This window comes from Poecilia latipinna, unplaced genomic scaffold (assembly GCF_001443285.1).
Source record: "Poecilia latipinna isolate Pla-1442-1.1 unplaced genomic scaffold, P_latipinna-1.0 Scaffold98, whole genome shotgun sequence".
Lineage (NCBI taxonomy): Eukaryota > Metazoa > Chordata > Actinopteri > Cyprinodontiformes > Poeciliidae > Poecilia > Poecilia latipinna.
In genome coordinates, this window is record NW_015112714.1 from 519,105 (window position 1) to 538,425 (window position 19,321).

The 19,321-nt window shown below is 40.1% G+C and overlaps 1 protein-coding gene and 1 long non-coding RNA gene across 4 annotated transcripts in view; one reads left to right on the plus strand and one right to left on the minus strand.

Moving 5' to 3' along the window:
• Positions 1-7,447: 7,447 nt before the first annotated feature.
• LOC106942962 (uncharacterized) lies at positions 7,448-12,798 on the plus strand. The gene is made up of 2 exons (XR_001423765.1): positions 7,448-7,673; positions 11,151-12,798. It is a non-coding gene; the product is annotated as an uncharacterized LOC106942962 (long non-coding RNA).
• A 2,302-nt stretch (positions 12,799-15,100) lies between these two features.
• Positions 15,101-19,321, minus strand: part of rgl3a (ral guanine nucleotide dissociation stimulator-like 3a) — a 22,695-nt gene continuing 18,474 nt past the window's right edge. For all 3 annotated transcript variants that reach the window (XM_015026579.1, XM_015026582.1, XM_015026588.1), the window contains 8 exons: positions 18,361-18,447; positions 18,243-18,275; positions 17,842-17,963; positions 17,669-17,764; positions 17,446-17,557; positions 17,079-17,372; positions 16,192-16,306; positions 15,101-15,899 (listed from right to left, as the gene is read on the minus strand). In XM_015026579.1, coding sequence (XP_014882065.1) covers positions 15,745-15,899; positions 16,192-16,306; positions 17,079-17,372; positions 17,446-17,557; positions 17,669-17,764; positions 17,842-17,963; positions 18,243-18,275; positions 18,361-18,447 — 1,014 coding nt within the window. In that variant the 3' untranslated portion in view covers positions 15,101-15,744. The remainder of the gene's footprint in view (positions 15,900-16,191; positions 16,307-17,078; positions 17,373-17,445; positions 17,558-17,668; positions 17,765-17,841; positions 17,964-18,242; positions 18,276-18,360; positions 18,448-19,321) is intronic.

Genomic DNA, 19,321 nt, shown 5'->3' on the forward strand with positions numbered 1-19,321 from the left:
AATATATATATATATATATATTTTTTTACATTCGTTTCCTACCTTTTTTTATGCCTTAAGAAAATCAAAGAACATTTTGAAAAAAAAATCCTGACACAAAGGATCATAATTAATGCATGAAAGGGTTAAAATTTTATATAGGACTTATAGAAAAATATTTTCGTACAGAAATATAATGTGGTGACAATTGCTAAACAAGCTAGCTGCTTCAGGAGGAAAACAGGAGATCAGATTCAGGAGGTGTGGACTCAGTTTGGAGTAAATGCATTGAAAGGCACCACACACACACACACACACACACACACACACACACACACACACACACACACACACACACACACATCCAGGACACATTCCTCCTGTTAAACCCCTGAAACAGAGACAATGGCAAAAGTGTGTTTCCTGGGCAGCTTCCTCAGTTGCCAAATGTCCTCTTTTCATGTGAAATAAAATATTCTTTACTCTTGACAATCAATACCTCCCAGCCCACCACCGCTGTCACCTGGGTGGTCTGATAAAACGAGGGGATTTATCATGAGATCATTCAATAAGCGATCGCTCAATTTAAAGCGTCTCTCCAAAGGAAATGAAACAAATATATTAGATTCACATGCACCAAACAGACAAAAACAAACACATATTTAATATACTGCTATGTCTTTACTTCGACAGCTTGGAGAAAAGTGAAATTATTTGAAACAAATGGCTTGAACCTTGTCAAGTTTAGATGTTTCCTGAGAATATTGTGCAGTAAGGCAGAGCAGTGAGTTTTACTCTGATTTTTACCACATATAACAGGAAATACCACTGAAATGACACAAGCAGATGTGAGAGATCTTCAGTTTTGCTTATAGCTTCATGCCACTTCCGAGCATTCCCCTCTCTCTCTCTCTCTGTGTGTGTGTGTGTGTGTGTGTGTGTGTGTACAACCAGCAAGAAAACATGATTCACTGGAGCTGGCTCCACTCGTTCAGGGCTCCAGCCTTCATTTCAGATGCTTGACTCACGCTGCTCACTAAGTGCTTTCTTAATGCACACTTACCTTTCCATCAGAGCCAGCTTTAGAGCAGCGCCTCCGCTGCTGCTTCTTACTTCTCAAACACACCAACAATCCAGAGCCACACATGGACCTGACTATTACATAATCAGACACCGTCATGCTATGTGGTTGGTGCGTGTAGACTCCATCTTAGTGAGCAGCACTGCAGCTACACGGTGAGCTCTGCTACACGTCATAAGCCTCAAAGATCCTTGTAAGTTTCCTGGCAGCAAGACATTTTGGAAACTGTTTAGGTGATAACAGTGCATCCGTATCTCTTGAGCGTTTTAGTCACGCTACAACCCAGACTTCAGCGTGTCTCATGGAGATTTTATGTGGTAAAAAAAAAAGACAATCTGAAAAGAGCAGCACGAATGTGTTTAACCTCAAACCACGTTTTGCTGCAGCTATGAGTCTTTTGAAGTATGTTTACCAGCTTTGCACAGCTAAAGGAGTTTGCCCCATTCTTCAGTCAGATTCGATGGAAAACCTGGAGTTTAAGCCATTGAGACAGGTAAAAATGCTTTTCTATCAGCAAAGGGACGTAAACTTCAACCCCAGAGGAACTGGTGTCCAGCAGCTTGAAGGTATTCAGCCGTTTCAGCACAGCTGAATCAGATATTTAGGACATTTTGCAGTATTTCTGTGCCATGCTGAGGAGGTAATTCAGCCAGTGTGTTGGACCAGGGACACATCGAAAAGTTTTAAATATTTTCTTAAACCATTTTGTTGTAGCTCTCTCTGTATATGTAGCGTCATTTAGTTCTTGAGTCACTGACAGCACATAATGCTAATATTGAAAAAGATCTATCATTTACTGCTGTAATTCACTTCTTATTTTGTTTTTTGTTTTTTTTTTGTTTTTTTTTGGTAATAAGACTGGATCTTAAAATGGGTCATTTTTGGATGCCATGAAATTCTCATATTTTGGGGTCTTTGGGAAACACCAACCAGATTTTTTTTTAAGTATTATCAATCTCAACTAACTAACTGAATAAAATTATTAACTGGGTTTGTCCAGACGATATAGTGAAATGACCCACTGCTGATTCAAAAGCCATTTTTAAAACTGTGATGTTCAATCATTTGTGGGGAAAAAATGTCATAATGTTATTAAAAACAACCACAAGAAAAATTATAAAAATGATTGCAGTTCAGTCATCTGAGGACTGCTGGTTGTATTGGACTTTACTAAGAAGTATTAAAGGCATTCTCTTAAACTTTTTTTAGTAAAAAAAAGAAGTAAATAAAATCCTTAAATCCTTTATTTTCTTTGTCAAAATCACGCAGCACTCTGTGTCGGCCATCACATAAAATCCCACTAAAATCCTGCTTTGGTTTGTGGTTGTAACTGTACAAAAGTTATTTCAAAAGTTTAAGGGGTGTGAACACTTTTATAAGGTGTCATAATATATGTCCCAGTTTTTGTTTCACTACCTGGAAATATTCAATTAATACTAAATAGATTTTAGACAAAACAGAACACACTTATCTTCAAGAACATGTTTAAACCAGCAAAAAAAAAAAAAAAGGGCAATTCATAATGGAAAACTCAAACCTTGAGTGAAGTTGTGTCACAAAGCCCAATTATTAGCTTAAACTGTCTTGTGTTGCCCAGAGTTGCACAATATTTCAGTTCAGTGCTTTACAGGGAAAGTTACACAAGAGCAGCCTGAAGGGAAGAAGAGCGTCGGACTGCGAACGCAGAGCCGGCCTGCCGGCCCCCGTCCTGCCTGCTTTTAATGCAACGACTGCTGCTGCTGGGAACAGCAGGTTGGCATGAGAGGAGCAGGAGTTACATAAGAAAAATGACAGGAAGGAGAGCCTATCACACACTGCGCTGCTGCAATCTGCAACATAAACACTATTTTTATTATTTTTTTCAGTTTTCTTCTGAACTGATGACAGCAGCTCTGGCTGGAAAATGTCAACATGGATGACAGGGAGCCTCTCCCAGGAACTTCACGGCGTGTTTTCATCCTCAGAGTGGCTCACATTGTTGAGCAACTCTGAAAAAGTAAATCAAATGTACGGCTTCTTGTCTTGTTTCTCACTTTCAGACTGACTGAGTGAAGGGTGTGCGGTGGTAGTGGCTCACCACAAACAGATCTGGTGGTTCCAACGAGTAATATGAAACTCTTTTTTTTTTATTGTTGTTTTTTGTCTTCACTCCTGCTCTCTGCACCACCCACAGCAGCCAGCTACAACAAGGTGACGTTCCTGAGAAACCACTTTTGGATCGGATCTCCTGTTTTCCCCCCACTTCTTGTTCTTCTTCTTTTTTTTTTTTTTCTCCAGCCCATCTTTGAGCTGTACAAGCTGCTTTGTGTTGTGCAGAGGCTTGTGAAAACAGGCCAGGAGAGAAAAAAACTAGGTCAGTGAGGAGGGATGGGAGAGGACGGAGGAGAGGGGCGAGCGGCGTTGCAGAAGAGAGGGGTTATTCAAAGTGGAGAGAATGAGAGCCGGGAAGGAACGGGGGAGGGAAGGTTACATCACATCCCTCCACAGAGTAAACTTCGGCAAAGTGCTCAGAATGGAGCCTTATTTTGTTCCAGGGAGCAGGTCAGCGGCTCACAATGGCCGATTATTTCCTCTCAGCCGAAACACTTTTATGTAGGAATGCTGCGTGAAAAAACTGCAGATTATCAGACGGATTAAAAGAGACACTATTTTTTTTGTAACTTTAATTTAAACAGTTGCCTTTTTGTCAGTTACATACTGGAATCTGAGCACAGGGATGGATGCGCGAGTGTGGAAATTCAAAAGCTGGAGAAGAGCGAGAATTAATGAGACTTATACTTGATTTGACTTCTACTCCGTTTCTCCTCTCTGTCAGATGCAAACAACTCTGGAAGTCGGTTTTAAGGGTCCTGTGAGGAGGGTATGAGCAGTCAGTATCTTTTTGTGAAATGTAATTTGCATGACAGATTGAAGGAGCAGGACTTAATCAGAACAAGGTGTTAAATTCAGTCACATTGAAGTTATTTCAACAATAAAGATTGTTTAATAAAATTGGATTCTCGCAAGCTTATAGTCTAAGCATTAGTTTTTAGGTTGTTTGTCTACATGTCGACTTGGTATGGACTGGATGGAAGTGAATTAAAATGAACTGAATTAATTTGAGCAATTTAATTCTTGGAAATAACTTCAATGTGATTGAATTTAACACCTTGTTCTGATTAAGTCCTGCTCCTTCAATCTGCCATGCAAAGTACATTAGAAGAGCAGAAATCTTTATTTTTATTTTATTTGGTGCTGTAGTCTCTCAACTCAAGCTCAAAAAGTAGATGTATTTTTAAATTGTTCTCAAATGAAAAGATGCGCACACACAGACACGTTTTGTTTTTCTATTGTTTCTGTTCGTCGTGCTAATTTGTTGCTAAAGTATTTTTTATAAACTTTGTCCACGTTCCATCCTCAACTTAAACAAACCATTTTAAAGAAAAAACTGCAATAACACAGTTAGTGTGTTGATATATCAAATGAATATCGGTATCAGAGTTTGTATCGGTGACACTGGCGCTGAGTTTACTTGGTATCGGATCGATATGAACATTTGCACTACAGCAAACCTTTAGTGAAAACCATCTAATACAAAGGTGCCTAAGGTATTTATACAACATGCTTGTTGTTGTTGTTTTAGAAGAGCAGAAATTTGCTTTGCTCCTAAACCCTACTGTGCCATCAGCTCAGCTTTCCAGACAGAAACATCTTCCCCTCTGAAGACGGCGGAGCGATGATTGACGATAACGCCACCAGATAACCTCACGTTAAATAAACATACTGTCCCTTTAAATAAAGTTAGGCTGTAATACCGTGCTTATGAAAGTTAGAGACTGAGAAGGGGGTGTTGGCCTTTCCGCCGCCTGTGGTGATCAACAACACTGGCTGGTTATGTAACCGGGATGCTGCAGTATGTAGGTCAGCAGCACAGGGAGAGGCAGGGATCGGGTAAAGAGGATGAAGCTGTGGAGTGTGTGTTAGGCTCCCCGTCCTCTCAGCCGCTCACTCGCACTACCCAGGATGTGTCGCTTAAACCGCGGCGAGATGACGTCAGACTACATCAGTCAATAGTTAAAAAAAAAAAAAATCTCTGCTTAATGACCTGAAAATCTGGAGGCAGAGGGGAGGAAATCATCAGAAGGGGGATGCTGCAGGAGCCTGTTGTGCAACGAAGCCAGACATGCTCAAACATTAACTTGGTTAATGTTTCCATTTCACATTCTAGTTCTTGTAAACGAAGTAGATCACGCCAAGTGTCTTTATTTTGTATCTCGTTTCTCATGTGCATTTAGCTTAAAGCTGTAGTAAAAGCATTTTTGTTTGTTTGCTTGTTTTACAGCAATAAAAGTTTGGATAAAAGTTGTCAAGTTCCAATGAGACGCTCTGTTGTGAATATTTGCTGCATGACAGAACGTGATGTTCTCACCCTTTCCAACTGAGTGTTTGTTTTGATAACATCTCTGTGCTTTTCCCGTTCACCTAAATTTCCTTCAGCATAACTTAAATAAGAACAAGCATCTGGCTTCGCGGATCCCTCTGACCCAGTTTTGCTCATGTGTTGCCCTAAAACGAGAGTTCCTCTTGTCGACACCGAAACGTTTCACATTGGTAAAAATGTAAACATTTCCCCTCGGAGCAGATTTGGTCCCTGAGCCTGCAGGAAATCGGGGAGACAAAACCCGGAGCGACTGAAAACAAGTCCTCGACTGGCTGACGTTCAGGAGGGAGTTATGCTGCCTGCAACAACCCAGTGACTCTCCCACTCCCTCCGTCTGACACGGTACTGTAAAATAGGTCAGTGTGTAACTCTACAGATGTGCGTGCAGAGGGCTTTCAGCGTCAGAAGCACACACGAGCACACGCACACACACACACACCAACGCATTCATCTCAGACTGTTAAAATAGGTCACAAGGAAGTTATGCGCTTCAGAAATGAAAGTAGGCCATCAGGAATAACTGCATGTGTGTTGGTGAGCGCATGTGTGAGAGATGAATCAGCTTCATGTTATGCAATGATTAAGCTGCACTCCAGCCTCTTCAGCCTTATCTTGTGCCCTCGCGGTGAAACATGTCGCTTGCAGGTGTGCACGTCAGGGTATATAATGCAGGATGAGGCAAAGTGTTGCTTCTGTTCTGCCTTTCACTCACTTTAAAGCATTTTGATCTCATTCTGGAGTAAAATCTGGCAGTTTCACGATCATCATTTTGTGAAAAAGTTTGTAAAGTAATTTATATTCGCCTTCTGGATATTAACCACATTCAAGAATGAGTGTTTTGTCTCTTTTTGGACTGTGTTGAATAATCTTATGCGGCGTCTTGTCATCTCCCCTCTTATAAAAGGGGGAAATATTGTCGTCTGACAGATAATTGCTGCATTTGTGCCGAGCACCATCTACCGTCTCGTAAAGGCAGGATCTGACAGCGCATTTGTTCTGCACAGATCCCCACAGGGACCACTTATTGCATGACCTGCACAAGCTGAGAAACCAACAAGGTCGGAGGTCAGCTAATGCGAGTGCAAAGATGGTAGACGTCTAGTGGAGGCGTTGCTGAGTTGAGCAGCGAGCTTACCATCGCTGAGGCTAAGAAGAAAGAAGAAGAAAAGCTGCTACCATTAACTCTGCTTTTTCTCCTGCATCAGTTCCTCCTGCAGTTGTTTGTCTTCTAAAACCCAGAGTTGGTAAAGAGTCAGGTGAATAATTACAAGTGTAGTTGTATCTAAGGACATGTTGGTCCTCCGCTCCATTCAAGTATAATTGATCACTAATCACTATCCCTCCTTTTTATTTCTTTTCCAAGTCACTGTAAACAAAGAGGCGAAGGGGGGAAAAAACCTGACTAGCTCGTCTTCATGTCATCAGAAAGTGAAAGTATTTTGACACCTCTCCTGCCAGATAACCTCTAAAGTGTCAACAAACCTCCAGAAGCCACTAGACCTCATCAAGACATAATAAACTCCAATGAACTCCAAATGCATTCAGTTTTTTTAATTTGTTACCGGTGGAACTGGATCTGTTTCTGCTTATGAACTGGTATGTGTGTCTTGGGGAAAATGCTGTCCTGCAGCCATCTGTTGCATTACAAACTAACATAGATGCTGTTTTCACTGTTTTCCAGCTGGTGCTGTGGCAGATTATTATTATTTTGTTTCCCCTCACCCCTTAATAGGCCAAAATGTCACAAAATTTGAAGGTTAACAAATATTTACATTACCAAGACACTTGGGGACCGCTTTAATGTATATAAACGTGGCAAAAAACATTGAGAGAGCTGACTATGTTGTACGGCCGCTGCTTTCAGATAATTTATTTATTTATTTTTTTTTTCGATTTGCTCATTTAAAAAGAATAATAAAAAAAATTCCCCTGCAACAAAATGCAGCTCGATCTGACTCAGTTCAGACAAACAGCTACGTGGGAACCGCCCCAAGTTTCCCACGTTTCTGCGGGACGACTCTGAGTCAGCCTGCTCCCTGTTTCCATGTCAAAACATCCCGTACTGGTGCCACGAACGTGGACGGAACAAACGTGCAGAAAGCGGAGCGACGCTAATGGCTCCCACAGCTCCGTGAGCTCAGGCGCACAGCGCTCCATAAATATTTCAACGTGGAACATCGCGGATCAATAAAGGTAATTAAACACAGGACGGCTCAGGATATTTAACGTTTTTCAGAACTTTATTTGATCCTAAAAAGTGCTTCACTTTTATGATTTGATCTGTAACCACATGGCCCACGCTGGCTTTTGAGTGGAGACAGGCCTTCTGCGGCAGGATCGTCTCGCCTCCAGCCTTCAAAATGTTTTTTGTCTGGCTAAATGTTGAGAGCGAATGAGACGCCGTTGGGATTTCTTAAATAAGGATGTTTCAACTTACACGGAGTCAGATTTGCTCTGAAAAAGTACAACAAAATCAAAGTTGTTCTGGCTGGGGAAACATGCGGCTCCACAAGGCAGAATACCGTTAAAGTGCGATAACTGGCTCCCGTTTTGCGTCAAAGGGATGATATTCATGAATTTTATTCTCCGAGCAGCGGGAAAGAAACGTGTTAAATGTCAGCGTTTGCTTCTGTTAAGATTACAGCAATTTCCTTGACCGTATGTGAACAATAAAGGAAATGTGAACTGTGGTATTAGGTCAGAGTCGCACTATTTGTTTGTTTTGTTGTGGTTAAATTTGCATCAGTTTCTCTTCTGGCATCTTCATTTAGATTAGATCCAGACTAGTTGACAGCGGAGGCTAAAGCTAGCAGGAGCCACAAAGGAAGATTTCTAATGTTTGAAAACGAACTGATTCAAGTGATGGCGATAGAAACCCTCTTTTTTTTTCTTGGCCCAACCAGAATTTCTCTCCATGATCAACTAATCTGGATTTACATGAAGTCACCAAAGCAATGATCTGCTTCAGGTTAGGTATCAACTTTATTCAACCTGTGAAGAGGAGCCAGCAGCGTGAAGACAGAACATTTCTCAAGGAAGTACAAACTCAGAATAATTTCTGCTTGGCAGGAACTCACAAGCTCTGTCCATATGTCGGCGCAAACAAGTCTGTCAAGTTCAAAAGGTCTCAGCGATCAGCTCAGCTCAGTGTGTGTCGGATCACTTTTCACCCTGCTTCATAATCTAAGTATGAAATCTACCACAAACACAACAGGTTTATGAATGGAAAGGAGGAGGAGGAGCAGCTCCTTTTGCTCTGACCGGTGAAGATCTGAGGCACTCCACGTTACTGCGTCAACCTTTTACTGTAATCGGTGATGAATCACGTTCAGCGGTATTTACTGGAGCCATAAATGGGGTAAATGTTTCTGAGGCCCAACTGGGCCAAGTCGCACCAAGAGGAGACGAGCAGAGATTAAAGTAAAAAAAAAAAAAATCCTGAGCCTGAAACTTATAGTTATGATAGAAATTAACTACAGCATTGCTATTGCCACAGTTTAATAAAAAGTGTCTTTGAATAGTGCAAACAATTGCTTCTAACAATAGAATTAACAAGCTAAACCCTCAAACTTGAATAAGACTTCAGTGCATTTCAACTCAAAACAAAATGTAAAATGTCTAAAGGTTAGCTTTACAGGTAAAAATCCCTCAACATTAAATAAGAGTCCTTTCAGTCAATGTTTTTGCAAGTAATTTAAAACATGCAACATTACCAACGAAATCAGTGTTTCTCAACTTTTTTCAGGCCAGCAACCCCTAGCCTTTATCCAGGTCCCTCACCGCCCCCCAACAAAGAATTTGTAGACTACTTTGCATTGACTATTATTTTATCATTAACATTACTATCACTATTGTAGATGTTTTGATTTTTATGCTTGTTTCTGTATTTATCAACAAAAATGATTTTTTTGTAAAAAAAATTATTTCTGGTGTGTTGTTGCCTCAGAAGATGTTCCTTCATTTAACATAGATGCTGTGAAATAACCTTCACTAAACAAAGGAACCTAAATATGGACAATAAAAGCAAATTAGCTTAAAGATTTGAGAAACGTTAAGAGTTTGTCTAAATCTTTATGTCAAGCAGAAATCAGCAGATAAAGTTTTTTTTTTATTTATCTATTTATTTTATTTTTTTGCTTGTTTCTGGTGTAGTATTTTGGCTAAAGAATAATAATAATAAAAAAAAAAAACAGTCAAGCTGAATGCCAATAAAAAATATAACACGCTGATATTCACCTATAAAAGCTGCATCATCAGCAGCTCAACAAGCCCTCTAACCCGACCTGAAATATGCAACAAGTTCACAAACAGGATCAAGCCGTTCGTTTCTGATTCCTGATGAATGAACCCAGAAGGCAAACGTTCTGCTGACTCTGTGTGAGAAACTCTCTCCAGTCCATGCGGTCGGTCGTCAGTGCTGGGCTTTTATCTTCTTCTCAGAATGAAAGCTTCTTTAAACGTTATCGTCTCCAGTTGTGATGAACTCCAGTCAAAGGTGGACGTTATGCAATCTGTGTCACATTGAGCTGCGCCTGGGCAATAACCTCGAAGCTTTGGTTGCACAAGTTTTTTGGGATCGTTTGCACCTTTGACCATTGACGCCATGTTTTATTGCCTTTCGCCTGATTACTGCTGCAGCTGCACTTCCACTGGTTTCCACCAGGCCACTGAAAAAACAACAACAACAACAACAACAAAAAAAACAGGTTCTCTTTGTAGTTTGCTGAGGAACTGGAGGATCTTTGGTCTCGGATTATTAGCTGATTTCAAATGAACACAATCCGACCAGGTCAAACGAATGCTCTGGTGGGCATCTGTCATTTTATTGTAGGTTGTTTTAAAATCCCAGCGGAAGTGAAGTTGACCAAATATTAAATTTATTTATTTAGCAAAATAAAGCCATTTCAGAATGAAAAAGGTTTCCCAAATGGAGCAAGTTTCCAAGATTTTTGGGGTTTTATTTTGTGAAATAATACAAAAAAAAAAAATTACAAAATTGCAGACTGATGGGTAATTTAGTAGTTGATGTAGTTTATACTGGTTGTATCCATACTGGACAGTCTTCATACTCACTTTTTTCGTGGTATATGTACAGGTTTTTATGCGATAGACGATCACCTTTGTAGAGTTAGTTTTCAGCCACAGGTAGCGTTTTACATTTGACAAAACGTTCAGCTCTTTTCAGATGTTTGCTCTTTGTTGAGGGACCTGAAAATGGGATTTCTCATGGTTTTCTTCGCCCCACTCTTCTGTAAAACCCCTCCCCGCCCAAAAACAAAAACAGATTTGTGGAGCATATAATCAATAGTCGTCCTGTTAAAATGTCCTCCCACCTGAGCTGTGGATCTCTGCAGCTCTTCCAGAGTTACTCTCCTCTTGGCCGCTTCTCTAAACGAACGCTGGGTTCTTCATGATGCTGTTTGTCCTCTAATACAAATGTCTTCACAAGACATCTGGATTATTACTGTAATTAAGTAACACATATAATTTATTCAGGGGTAACAGAGTGAAGAATCTAAATCACTTTTCTGATTTATTTTATTTTTTTATCCTTAAAAATGTGAAAACCGAGCATCACATTCCCTCTGGTTTAGATTTGTGCGCCACTTTGAGTTCAGCTGGCTAATTGAAAATGCTACTAAAACTCACCGGTTTGATTTTTCCCAACAGGCCTGCGGGATGGGAATACTCACGGGTTCGCGGAGTGAACGATGCTGTTATTTCATCTGAACGATGTTGGCATTCCTGGAGCTCCGCAGCCTGACAAACAACATGTTTGTCGCTGAGATAACCTGCTGTTGTTCCCGGTGGTTATTAAGTGGATTAACCCCTTTAGATTAGTCTCGGCCACTTCTCCCATCTGTCCACTTGAGCACCCCAGATATGGTTCTGGACGAGCACCGAGGGGATCACACACACACACACACACGCACACACACACTACACAGCAACAGAGGCTTTGTGGGCAGCCTCGTGTTTACATAAGGAACTCCTTTTCCATCTCACCCGCTGTTCATACGGCCCGAGCGTGATCAACACGCACAGATCTGACCGCTTTCCACAAGTGTTACGGCAGCCATAGAAAAATACAACGGGACTGTAAACGGTTAATGATTTAAACCTCAGCTGAGAACAGTTTACATGCAGCTCATAAACACTGTCGACACATTCAGGTTGAGCGAGTGGCTCTGGGCTCTTTGATCGCAGCTGTTCCTCTGCGGGGACTTTAGATTAAACGGGTTTTATGCCCCGCGTACATTTCTGGTGATGCGTTTTATTTGTCTTACGCAACCGTAGTCTCATCACAAGTAACCAAACGTACGGAGGGAGAACAAACGTTTAAAAAGCAGCTCCAAAAGACAAAAGTGTGTTAAGAAAAGGAGAATTTCTTTGCAGTTTGCAGGGTAGGAAAGTTGACACGGATCCAACTAAATTACGCTGAGTTCAAATGAATTATTCAGCTTTGTTCTCTCTTTTGGTGTCTACATGTTTATGTCACTTTTTAGCCAATCAAACAAACTCTTTTCATATTGGTCAGATTAAATGCAGTTAGCCCAAATGTTTATCAAAATATAATATTTTCTCTCCATAAATGACACCATGTGGAGTTTCCTGATGTGAATGACCTTTGTTTCATGCATTTTGCGTCACTTTTGCAAAAAGAAAAGGAATTTGATTCTACATTACTTTTTAAACCAGCAATGTGTGGTAAGACTAAATAGATAATTAAGTGTACAAGTAATGGAACAAATTTCACAGGTAGTAGTTTGGAAAACTTGGTGCAACCTGCACACACAATCAAAACCTTCCACAAGGCTTCAAAAAAAAAAAAAAAACATAATTAATTATGCTGCTGATATTAAACACATTTATCTGTAAATGTTTACCAGTGAAGCTAAGACAAGCCTGATTAGATGGATGTTCACTACAAATAAATAGCTATGAACATTTTATGCATTTAGTTAATCACATAAATGTAAAACTGATATAATTAGCTAAATAACAAAAGTTGCCAGTCCTGTTTCTTTTCAGGAATTTAAAGCAAAAAAACAAAACAAAAAAAGCAGAAAGAAACTACGTTTTTATGCTCCCAGATGAAGCCGTAACCGAGACAGAAACAAGATCCTAAACATGGAAATAAAGAGTTTTAACAGCAACAGAACTGGCTGGACAGGTTTTCTTTCTGTAACGTGGGGCCTCACAGAGTCCTGAGCTCCCTCTGGACTCACAACTTCATGTTTGCTCTTGTTTGTTTATGCTGAACATGCAAACAATATGTTCTTACACAGATACTTTTATATAATAAAAGAAGGGCAAGTAAGAAAGTGTAGAAAAAGATCTGATTTCTGCACTAATACGCTGTGTTGTGAACAGTATTTTATGTCAAATGTACATCAAGTACACTTTTACAAAGTAATTGTATATTTCTTGGATCATGTGTGTGTGTGATATTTCTATTTGTACAGTACATTATTATAACTACTGTAGTTATTGTTGAGCTTGTTGTTTTTACATATCGTTTTAACGCTTTAATAACTTTTCATGTGACCCTTTATATCTGATCCTGCTGTTAGACTTAATTTTCTCCTTTGCAGTAAACATCGTCCCTCTCTTTCAATACAAGATGATTATTTTACTTAGATAATATTAACTAGAAAAATCTAATCAACAAAGAATCTGTAACTGAAAACAAACATTCACTACATTTTATGGAAATGCCTTTTAAATAGCTTTTTTTGTCTGAACTTCTCTTTTTTTTATATAGGTCGAGTCCATAAACAAAACAAAACTTTTTCCTAACGCTGCATGGTTTTAAAGCAAACATGCAATTATAATTTATACAACCCCTAAATTATAATTTACCTAATTTAAATAAATATTTTACTTTCTCATAAACAGTCTTACACAGAAGATGGAGGGAAAAAAAGAAGAAAGAGGAGGAGGAGCTCACTTTAGGAATAAACAAACCAGAATGCGATCTTTGTGTTGGATCTGTCGCCATCTAGCGGTCAGATATAAGAGTTTAATGCCCTTTCGAGATTCAGCAGTAAAGATGTACATTCGCTAACTTTTGAGCTAATTTTTCTGAATAATCTGTTAAGTGCTGATAGAAAACCTTGGAAACTGTAACTCTTTAAACAAGAACTAAAGAGGATAAATAAACTAAACATTAATTCTTAGCCAAAATGAATAACATATATTTTTGAGGAGGGACAGGAAACATGATCATCTGTAAGATTTGAAGAACTTTTGGCTGGAAAGCTAAACAATGAAAGTGATTTTAAATGCGCTTCAACCAAATATCAAGGCACCCGATGTCACAAATATGAAAAACAAAGCATAAAACTGTAGACTTGCTTTATTAGTGAATATATAATACTAAATATATACATCATGTACTTGGATTAAACAAAAATATAACATCTCTTAAAAAAATAACATGTTTATAAAGTGGCAATACAAGTAAGTCAAATGCATGAACATAATACTGGCACAACGAATGGAGGAACAAGTCGTCGATTTCTTCTTTGCTGCACATTTCAGCTCTTTAGTCGTCAAAGCTTCGGCCGAACGTCTTCAGACCGCAGCAGCTTTTCGAACTCGGGTCACATGCAGAAACACGTCCTCTTACATACGAGAGCCTTCCTTCAGATCGGAAATGGCAAAGCAGCTGAGGGTCACACTGCGTCCTTCACACAGCAGCTTCTTACATCACTGAATCAGCAAAAAAAAAAAAGTATATATATAGAAAAAGACTTCAACAAAACAATTACACAATGCAAACTAGGTTAGAGAGCAAAACCACTTGAAATCTGCAGGATGTTCCTTCATTTGATCACTACAGAAAAAAAACTAACTTTCTTCATTTAAACTGAAACAAACATGGGCAAAGCTTATGAGAACTGAAGTAAATCAAGGTTTTATGCCAGATTTAGGCACAAACATCGAAAACCAAACTCCTCCATATATTAACCCAGGTGTTCATTAGACCCTACACATGACGGGAATCTTTTTTAGCAACAAACCTACATGCGCTCGATAAACCGCTGCAGTCTGACTGAAACCTACAGCTTGGAAGGCCGAGACACATTTATAAAATTCAAATCAACGTAAAAATCCTTCATAACTCCAGTTTTGTTTTAAAAAGGACCAGAGTAGCTGTTACTGGGGAAATCTTTCCGCTTTCTGTACCTCATCAGTACAGGTCAGATCGTAACAGGACAAAAACGAGCTCAAACATTTTCTCACAGAAACTCTCACACACTATTTTTTGTCTAGTTTCTAGTGCAAATGTCTTAGTACACTTAAAAAAAAACTTTTCAGCAATTTATAAAAGTTTGTTTTAATTCTTAATTCTTTAACATTAACTTTTTAAAAAAGTACTATTTTCACTGGGAAATTATTTTAGTTATAACATGGGTACTTTTTCTTGTTACAAGTGAAATAATCTACCAGTGGCACCAGTATTGTTTCATCCATATTAAGGAATTATTGATTTAAAACAAGCTTCTGTATCTTACTGAAGTTACTTGTTGATTAGTTTTTGTCTTACTTCAAGTGGACTAATATATTTGCACTAGAAACTAGACCCCAAAAAAAAAAAAAACTTGATATTTTTCTGCTTTTGCAGCACATTGTGCCGCCATTTCTCTGACACATGAATACTGAAGTGTGTTAAATAATTTAAACAGTTAAAATTACATTTAGGTTGTATAAAATATTACAATTTTCATCTAGAAGATGTGTGCATGTTCATGAGCGACTCTCAGGACAATGTCTCTGTATCCAAGGAGTGTTTTAAATATAAAAACATGCTCTGGTTTTACATTTGATCTGTGCGAACTCGGTGAAAGTCAGCAGCTCTTGTTACGCTTTCAGATTATCTGGGTGAAGCAAAAATGCTTCTGTAGTCATTCAGGAGTTTCCACTGATGAGTCAAACTCGGGAATGCTGAAGATTTCCTCCAGCTGGGGATTCAGATCCCACTATCGTCCAATAACCTACACAACTGTGGTAGATGGAGAAATCCTGGATGAGCATCTGGACTGTTCTGGTGTCATCTCTCCTCTCTCAGAGCAGGGTTTCGTTCACTCTGCTGGTAAAGTGAGAGCTGCTCCGAGTTAATCTTCAGTCAGACACACCGACGGTCTTTGTGGCGATGAACAGAAATGAGGAGGAGCCTCAGATGCGTCTTGGTGCTTCCGACGCCGACGAGGCGATGCGGTCAGTCAGTAAGTATTCGGCCTGTGCAGAAGCTTGTCGTTCATTTGGCGTGCCGGCCCCTGGGCCGAGCGCCGGGGCTGGAGAAGGAGCCAAACTGTTTCCCGTGGCTCCTCCAGCGCTGCCGCAGCACAAAGTCGTAGTTGGCCGAGGTGCACATGGCGTAGAAGACGTTGGCGTTGTCGGGAATGTGAAGCTCTGAGGAAAACAAAGCACACGTGAGGAGTTGCTGGGCGTGTTCTGTGCCGTCTAGATCGGACTCAGAAAATCTTTACCTTTTTTTTTTTTTTTGGCAGCAAGAACGTTTTGAACAAGACTTTTTTTTATTCTATTTAATTCAATTAAAACAATACTTTTCATACAAGCAGTTTAACAGTTTAGAAGGGAACAGTGGTCCGACAGGAACCAAAACCGCAATACCTGTAATATTAATAATGATCTAAGCAGAAATATTTTAGCTATTTAGACAGATTGAAGTGCAGACGTTTACCTCTTCCGTGGTTGAGCAGCTGGTAGAGGCCGAAGTCGCTGCTCCTGAAATCCTCCATGTTGTGTTTCTCTAGAGCTCTCTGGATCACCTGAGGCGTGTGGTCCTGACTGGTCAGCTGCACGGAAAACAGGAAGATTTCTCCAATGTAGTTACTGGATTCAAAACTCAATCCTGACATTAGCTTAATTATCTTAATGTCTAATTTGCAACTACAGAATGAATAAATTAGGAACGCATGATGTATATACAGTAATATGTTGGCTGGTGTTAGTTACTTTTCAACATATCGATATCAGTCTGGGTTGATATCAATGACCAATATTATTTCAATCTTGCTGTTTGTTTTTGGAGTGAAGGAGGTTGGTCATGAGATTGAGGCAGCAAAGAATTGTGGGAAGTTTAACTGAAGCAGAGAGGCGGTTTCTATTTTAGGGCGTTGAAAGATTAGTGAAATATATATGTAAAGTCTGCAAATATCGGAAACTGCAGCAATATTAATATCGGATATCAACATCGGCCCAAATTTGCACATTGGTGCATTCTGAAAATATTGCAATTATTTTTAAATATTGTTTTTAATGTACAATATTACATTGTCCACTACTATTACAAGAACAGTAATAAACTTCATTTCATTCTTAATTTGTTATTCATACAGAAAAATTTACAGAAATAAAAAAGTTAATTATTCCTTTTTCTTTTGGTTTCTTCAAGCTGCTCAACAATAAATTAATAATACTTTTTAAGTAATTTTAAACAATTTTATTTCATTATTTTGAAGTAAATTATAAATCGAGTGGTCCTTGCAACCACAACAGAATAAAAGCAAGAATAGATTCTTTTTTTTTTTTGACTGAAGCAGAGCTCCAGTAGTTTGGCCAACGTACCAGGATGCTCTTGTAGACGTTTCCGTTGCTGACGCACTCCACCGTGACCCTGATGATGCACGAGTCTGCGATCTGTTTGTTGTAGAGGGGCAGCACGGCCTGAGGAGAGCAGGTGGACTGCGATGAAGAAGAAGACGACGACGACGACGATGACGATGACTCTGGGCTGAGCGCCAGAGAAGAAGAGGAGAGGTCAGGCTGCGAGGAGCAGAAGGACGAGCTGGAGAGGCTCGGTGAGGACGAGGAAGACATGGAGAAGTCCTCCGCTACGTTGTGGAGCGAGCCTGGGAGAGACTGAAGCCAAGGGAGAAAACGTTGAGCTTAATGGAGTCCAAGCAGGAGTCTGGACACTTTGGGGCTCTTTTACCTTCAGCTTGAGCCTGAAGGGTGAAGGCTGAGGCGTGGAGAGGTCCTCCAGGTCTGAACCACTGGACCCAGACGACGACACGCTGATCTGATCCGAATGTGACGTTCGCAACCTGCACATAAAAAAACAAACAATAAAAAAGTTACTCTAAAAAAAAACAAAAAAAAACTGACAGCAACCTGTAGCTCGTTTGAGTTTTGACAGCTGATCTTTCAAAACTTACGAAGCAAGCTTATTGGCCAGCAGGCGGCGGCTCCAAGAGTTGGGAGAGTTGGGGTAGGGGTCAACAGGAGGCTCCAAGTCCCGAGACCGCTCATAGCTACGGAAATGAGAAGACAATATGAGACAGGGTTTGGTGAAACCTTCGTCAAAACCGTGTGGTTTTCCTGGTTTTACCTCTCCTGCTCCGTGAGCAGAGTGTGAGCCTGGAGCCAGGCTGTGAGGTCAGAGTTCACCGAGAGGCTGTAGTGGGAGCAGAAAGCCTGCAGCTGTCGGATCTGAGAGAGGATCTCGTACTCCTAAAGGAAGCAAAGTTAAAAAACACTGAATAATCCATGAAACATATAAAACTGATGATAATAAATCACATTCTGCACACGTCATAAAAAGCCAGAAGTATCCACACTCAAAGTCTGCAGACCCTGAAGCTCTTTTTAGTCAATTTTAATTGAAAATATAAATGAAAAGTTTTACTATTATAGATCCATTCTCTTAAAGCAGGAGTGCTGCGAACCACAATGCTTTCAGCTCGTTCAATCAGATATTCCTATGAAGCGCCACTAGGGGGCAGAACTTACCCGTCTCCGTTTCTCAAAGTTGATGAGATTCCCCTGCAAAAAAAATGAATAACCAAAGTTGTAATGGGACCAGACAGCTCTGAATTGGACCATAAAGAGGAGCAGGTAAAGAACCCACCTCCACAGTGTCGGACAGCGCCGTGTCCAACATGGTGAGGACCGTCAGGTACGTCCCCAGGTACGGCACCATGCCACAGCTGAAGCTCTGAGGGGGAAAACAAACACCAAGCATGAAGCACATAGAAAAAAAACTAACAAACTAGAAATATAAAATATTCTGACCTGAGGTTTTCATTTCTTCATAAAATAAAAGTATTTTAAACTTGCTACTCTGTCTGAAACATTGAATATGATGCGAAACATTTTCCACAACCACCAGCCTGCAATCATTTTTTTATTCCTTTATCCTTCTGCTGAACTTGTAAACATTTTCTATTTTCAAGCACAAAAAGAGGAGGAAGGATCAGCTAAAACACCAAATCAGCTAAAGGGAAGTGGATCTGATGATTCAGGGAGACAATTAAGGACTTTATGTCACACGTTTCTCTACCAGCTGACACATTTATTCCATCTCAGTGGTCAGAACTAAAATTTGGGAAGTGAAAGGCGATTTCAGAGCAAATCGCGGGGTTTCCTTTCACCGCGGGTCTAGACGCAGTCATGATTTACAGCTACGCGCGGCGCTGCTTTCACCATGGCTCCTCTCTCGCAGAGAGAGGACAGGAGCCGTGTCAACGCTCGTGAATCAAAGCGAGGCGACAACAAACAAGTGGACGCGTTATATAACCGTTTCCTGCAGGGCTGAGTGGAGCTGGGGATGTGGGAGGGCACAACATGACCAGTTTAGCTTCAGCCATTGTGCAACATTAGAGGGCTGGTTTTATAAAAACTGGAGTATCCGACTGCAAGAGTCACTAAACACACATCCTTATCGGCTGTTGCTCACAGTAAAAAAAGAAAAGGTGAAACGTTATCCAAAGTGTGAAACACCTTGAGCAATAAAAAAAAAAAAAAAAAAAAAAGCCCCCCGGCCAACCAACAAAAAAGATTTTTTTTTTGGAGGAAAGTGTCAGGTTCAA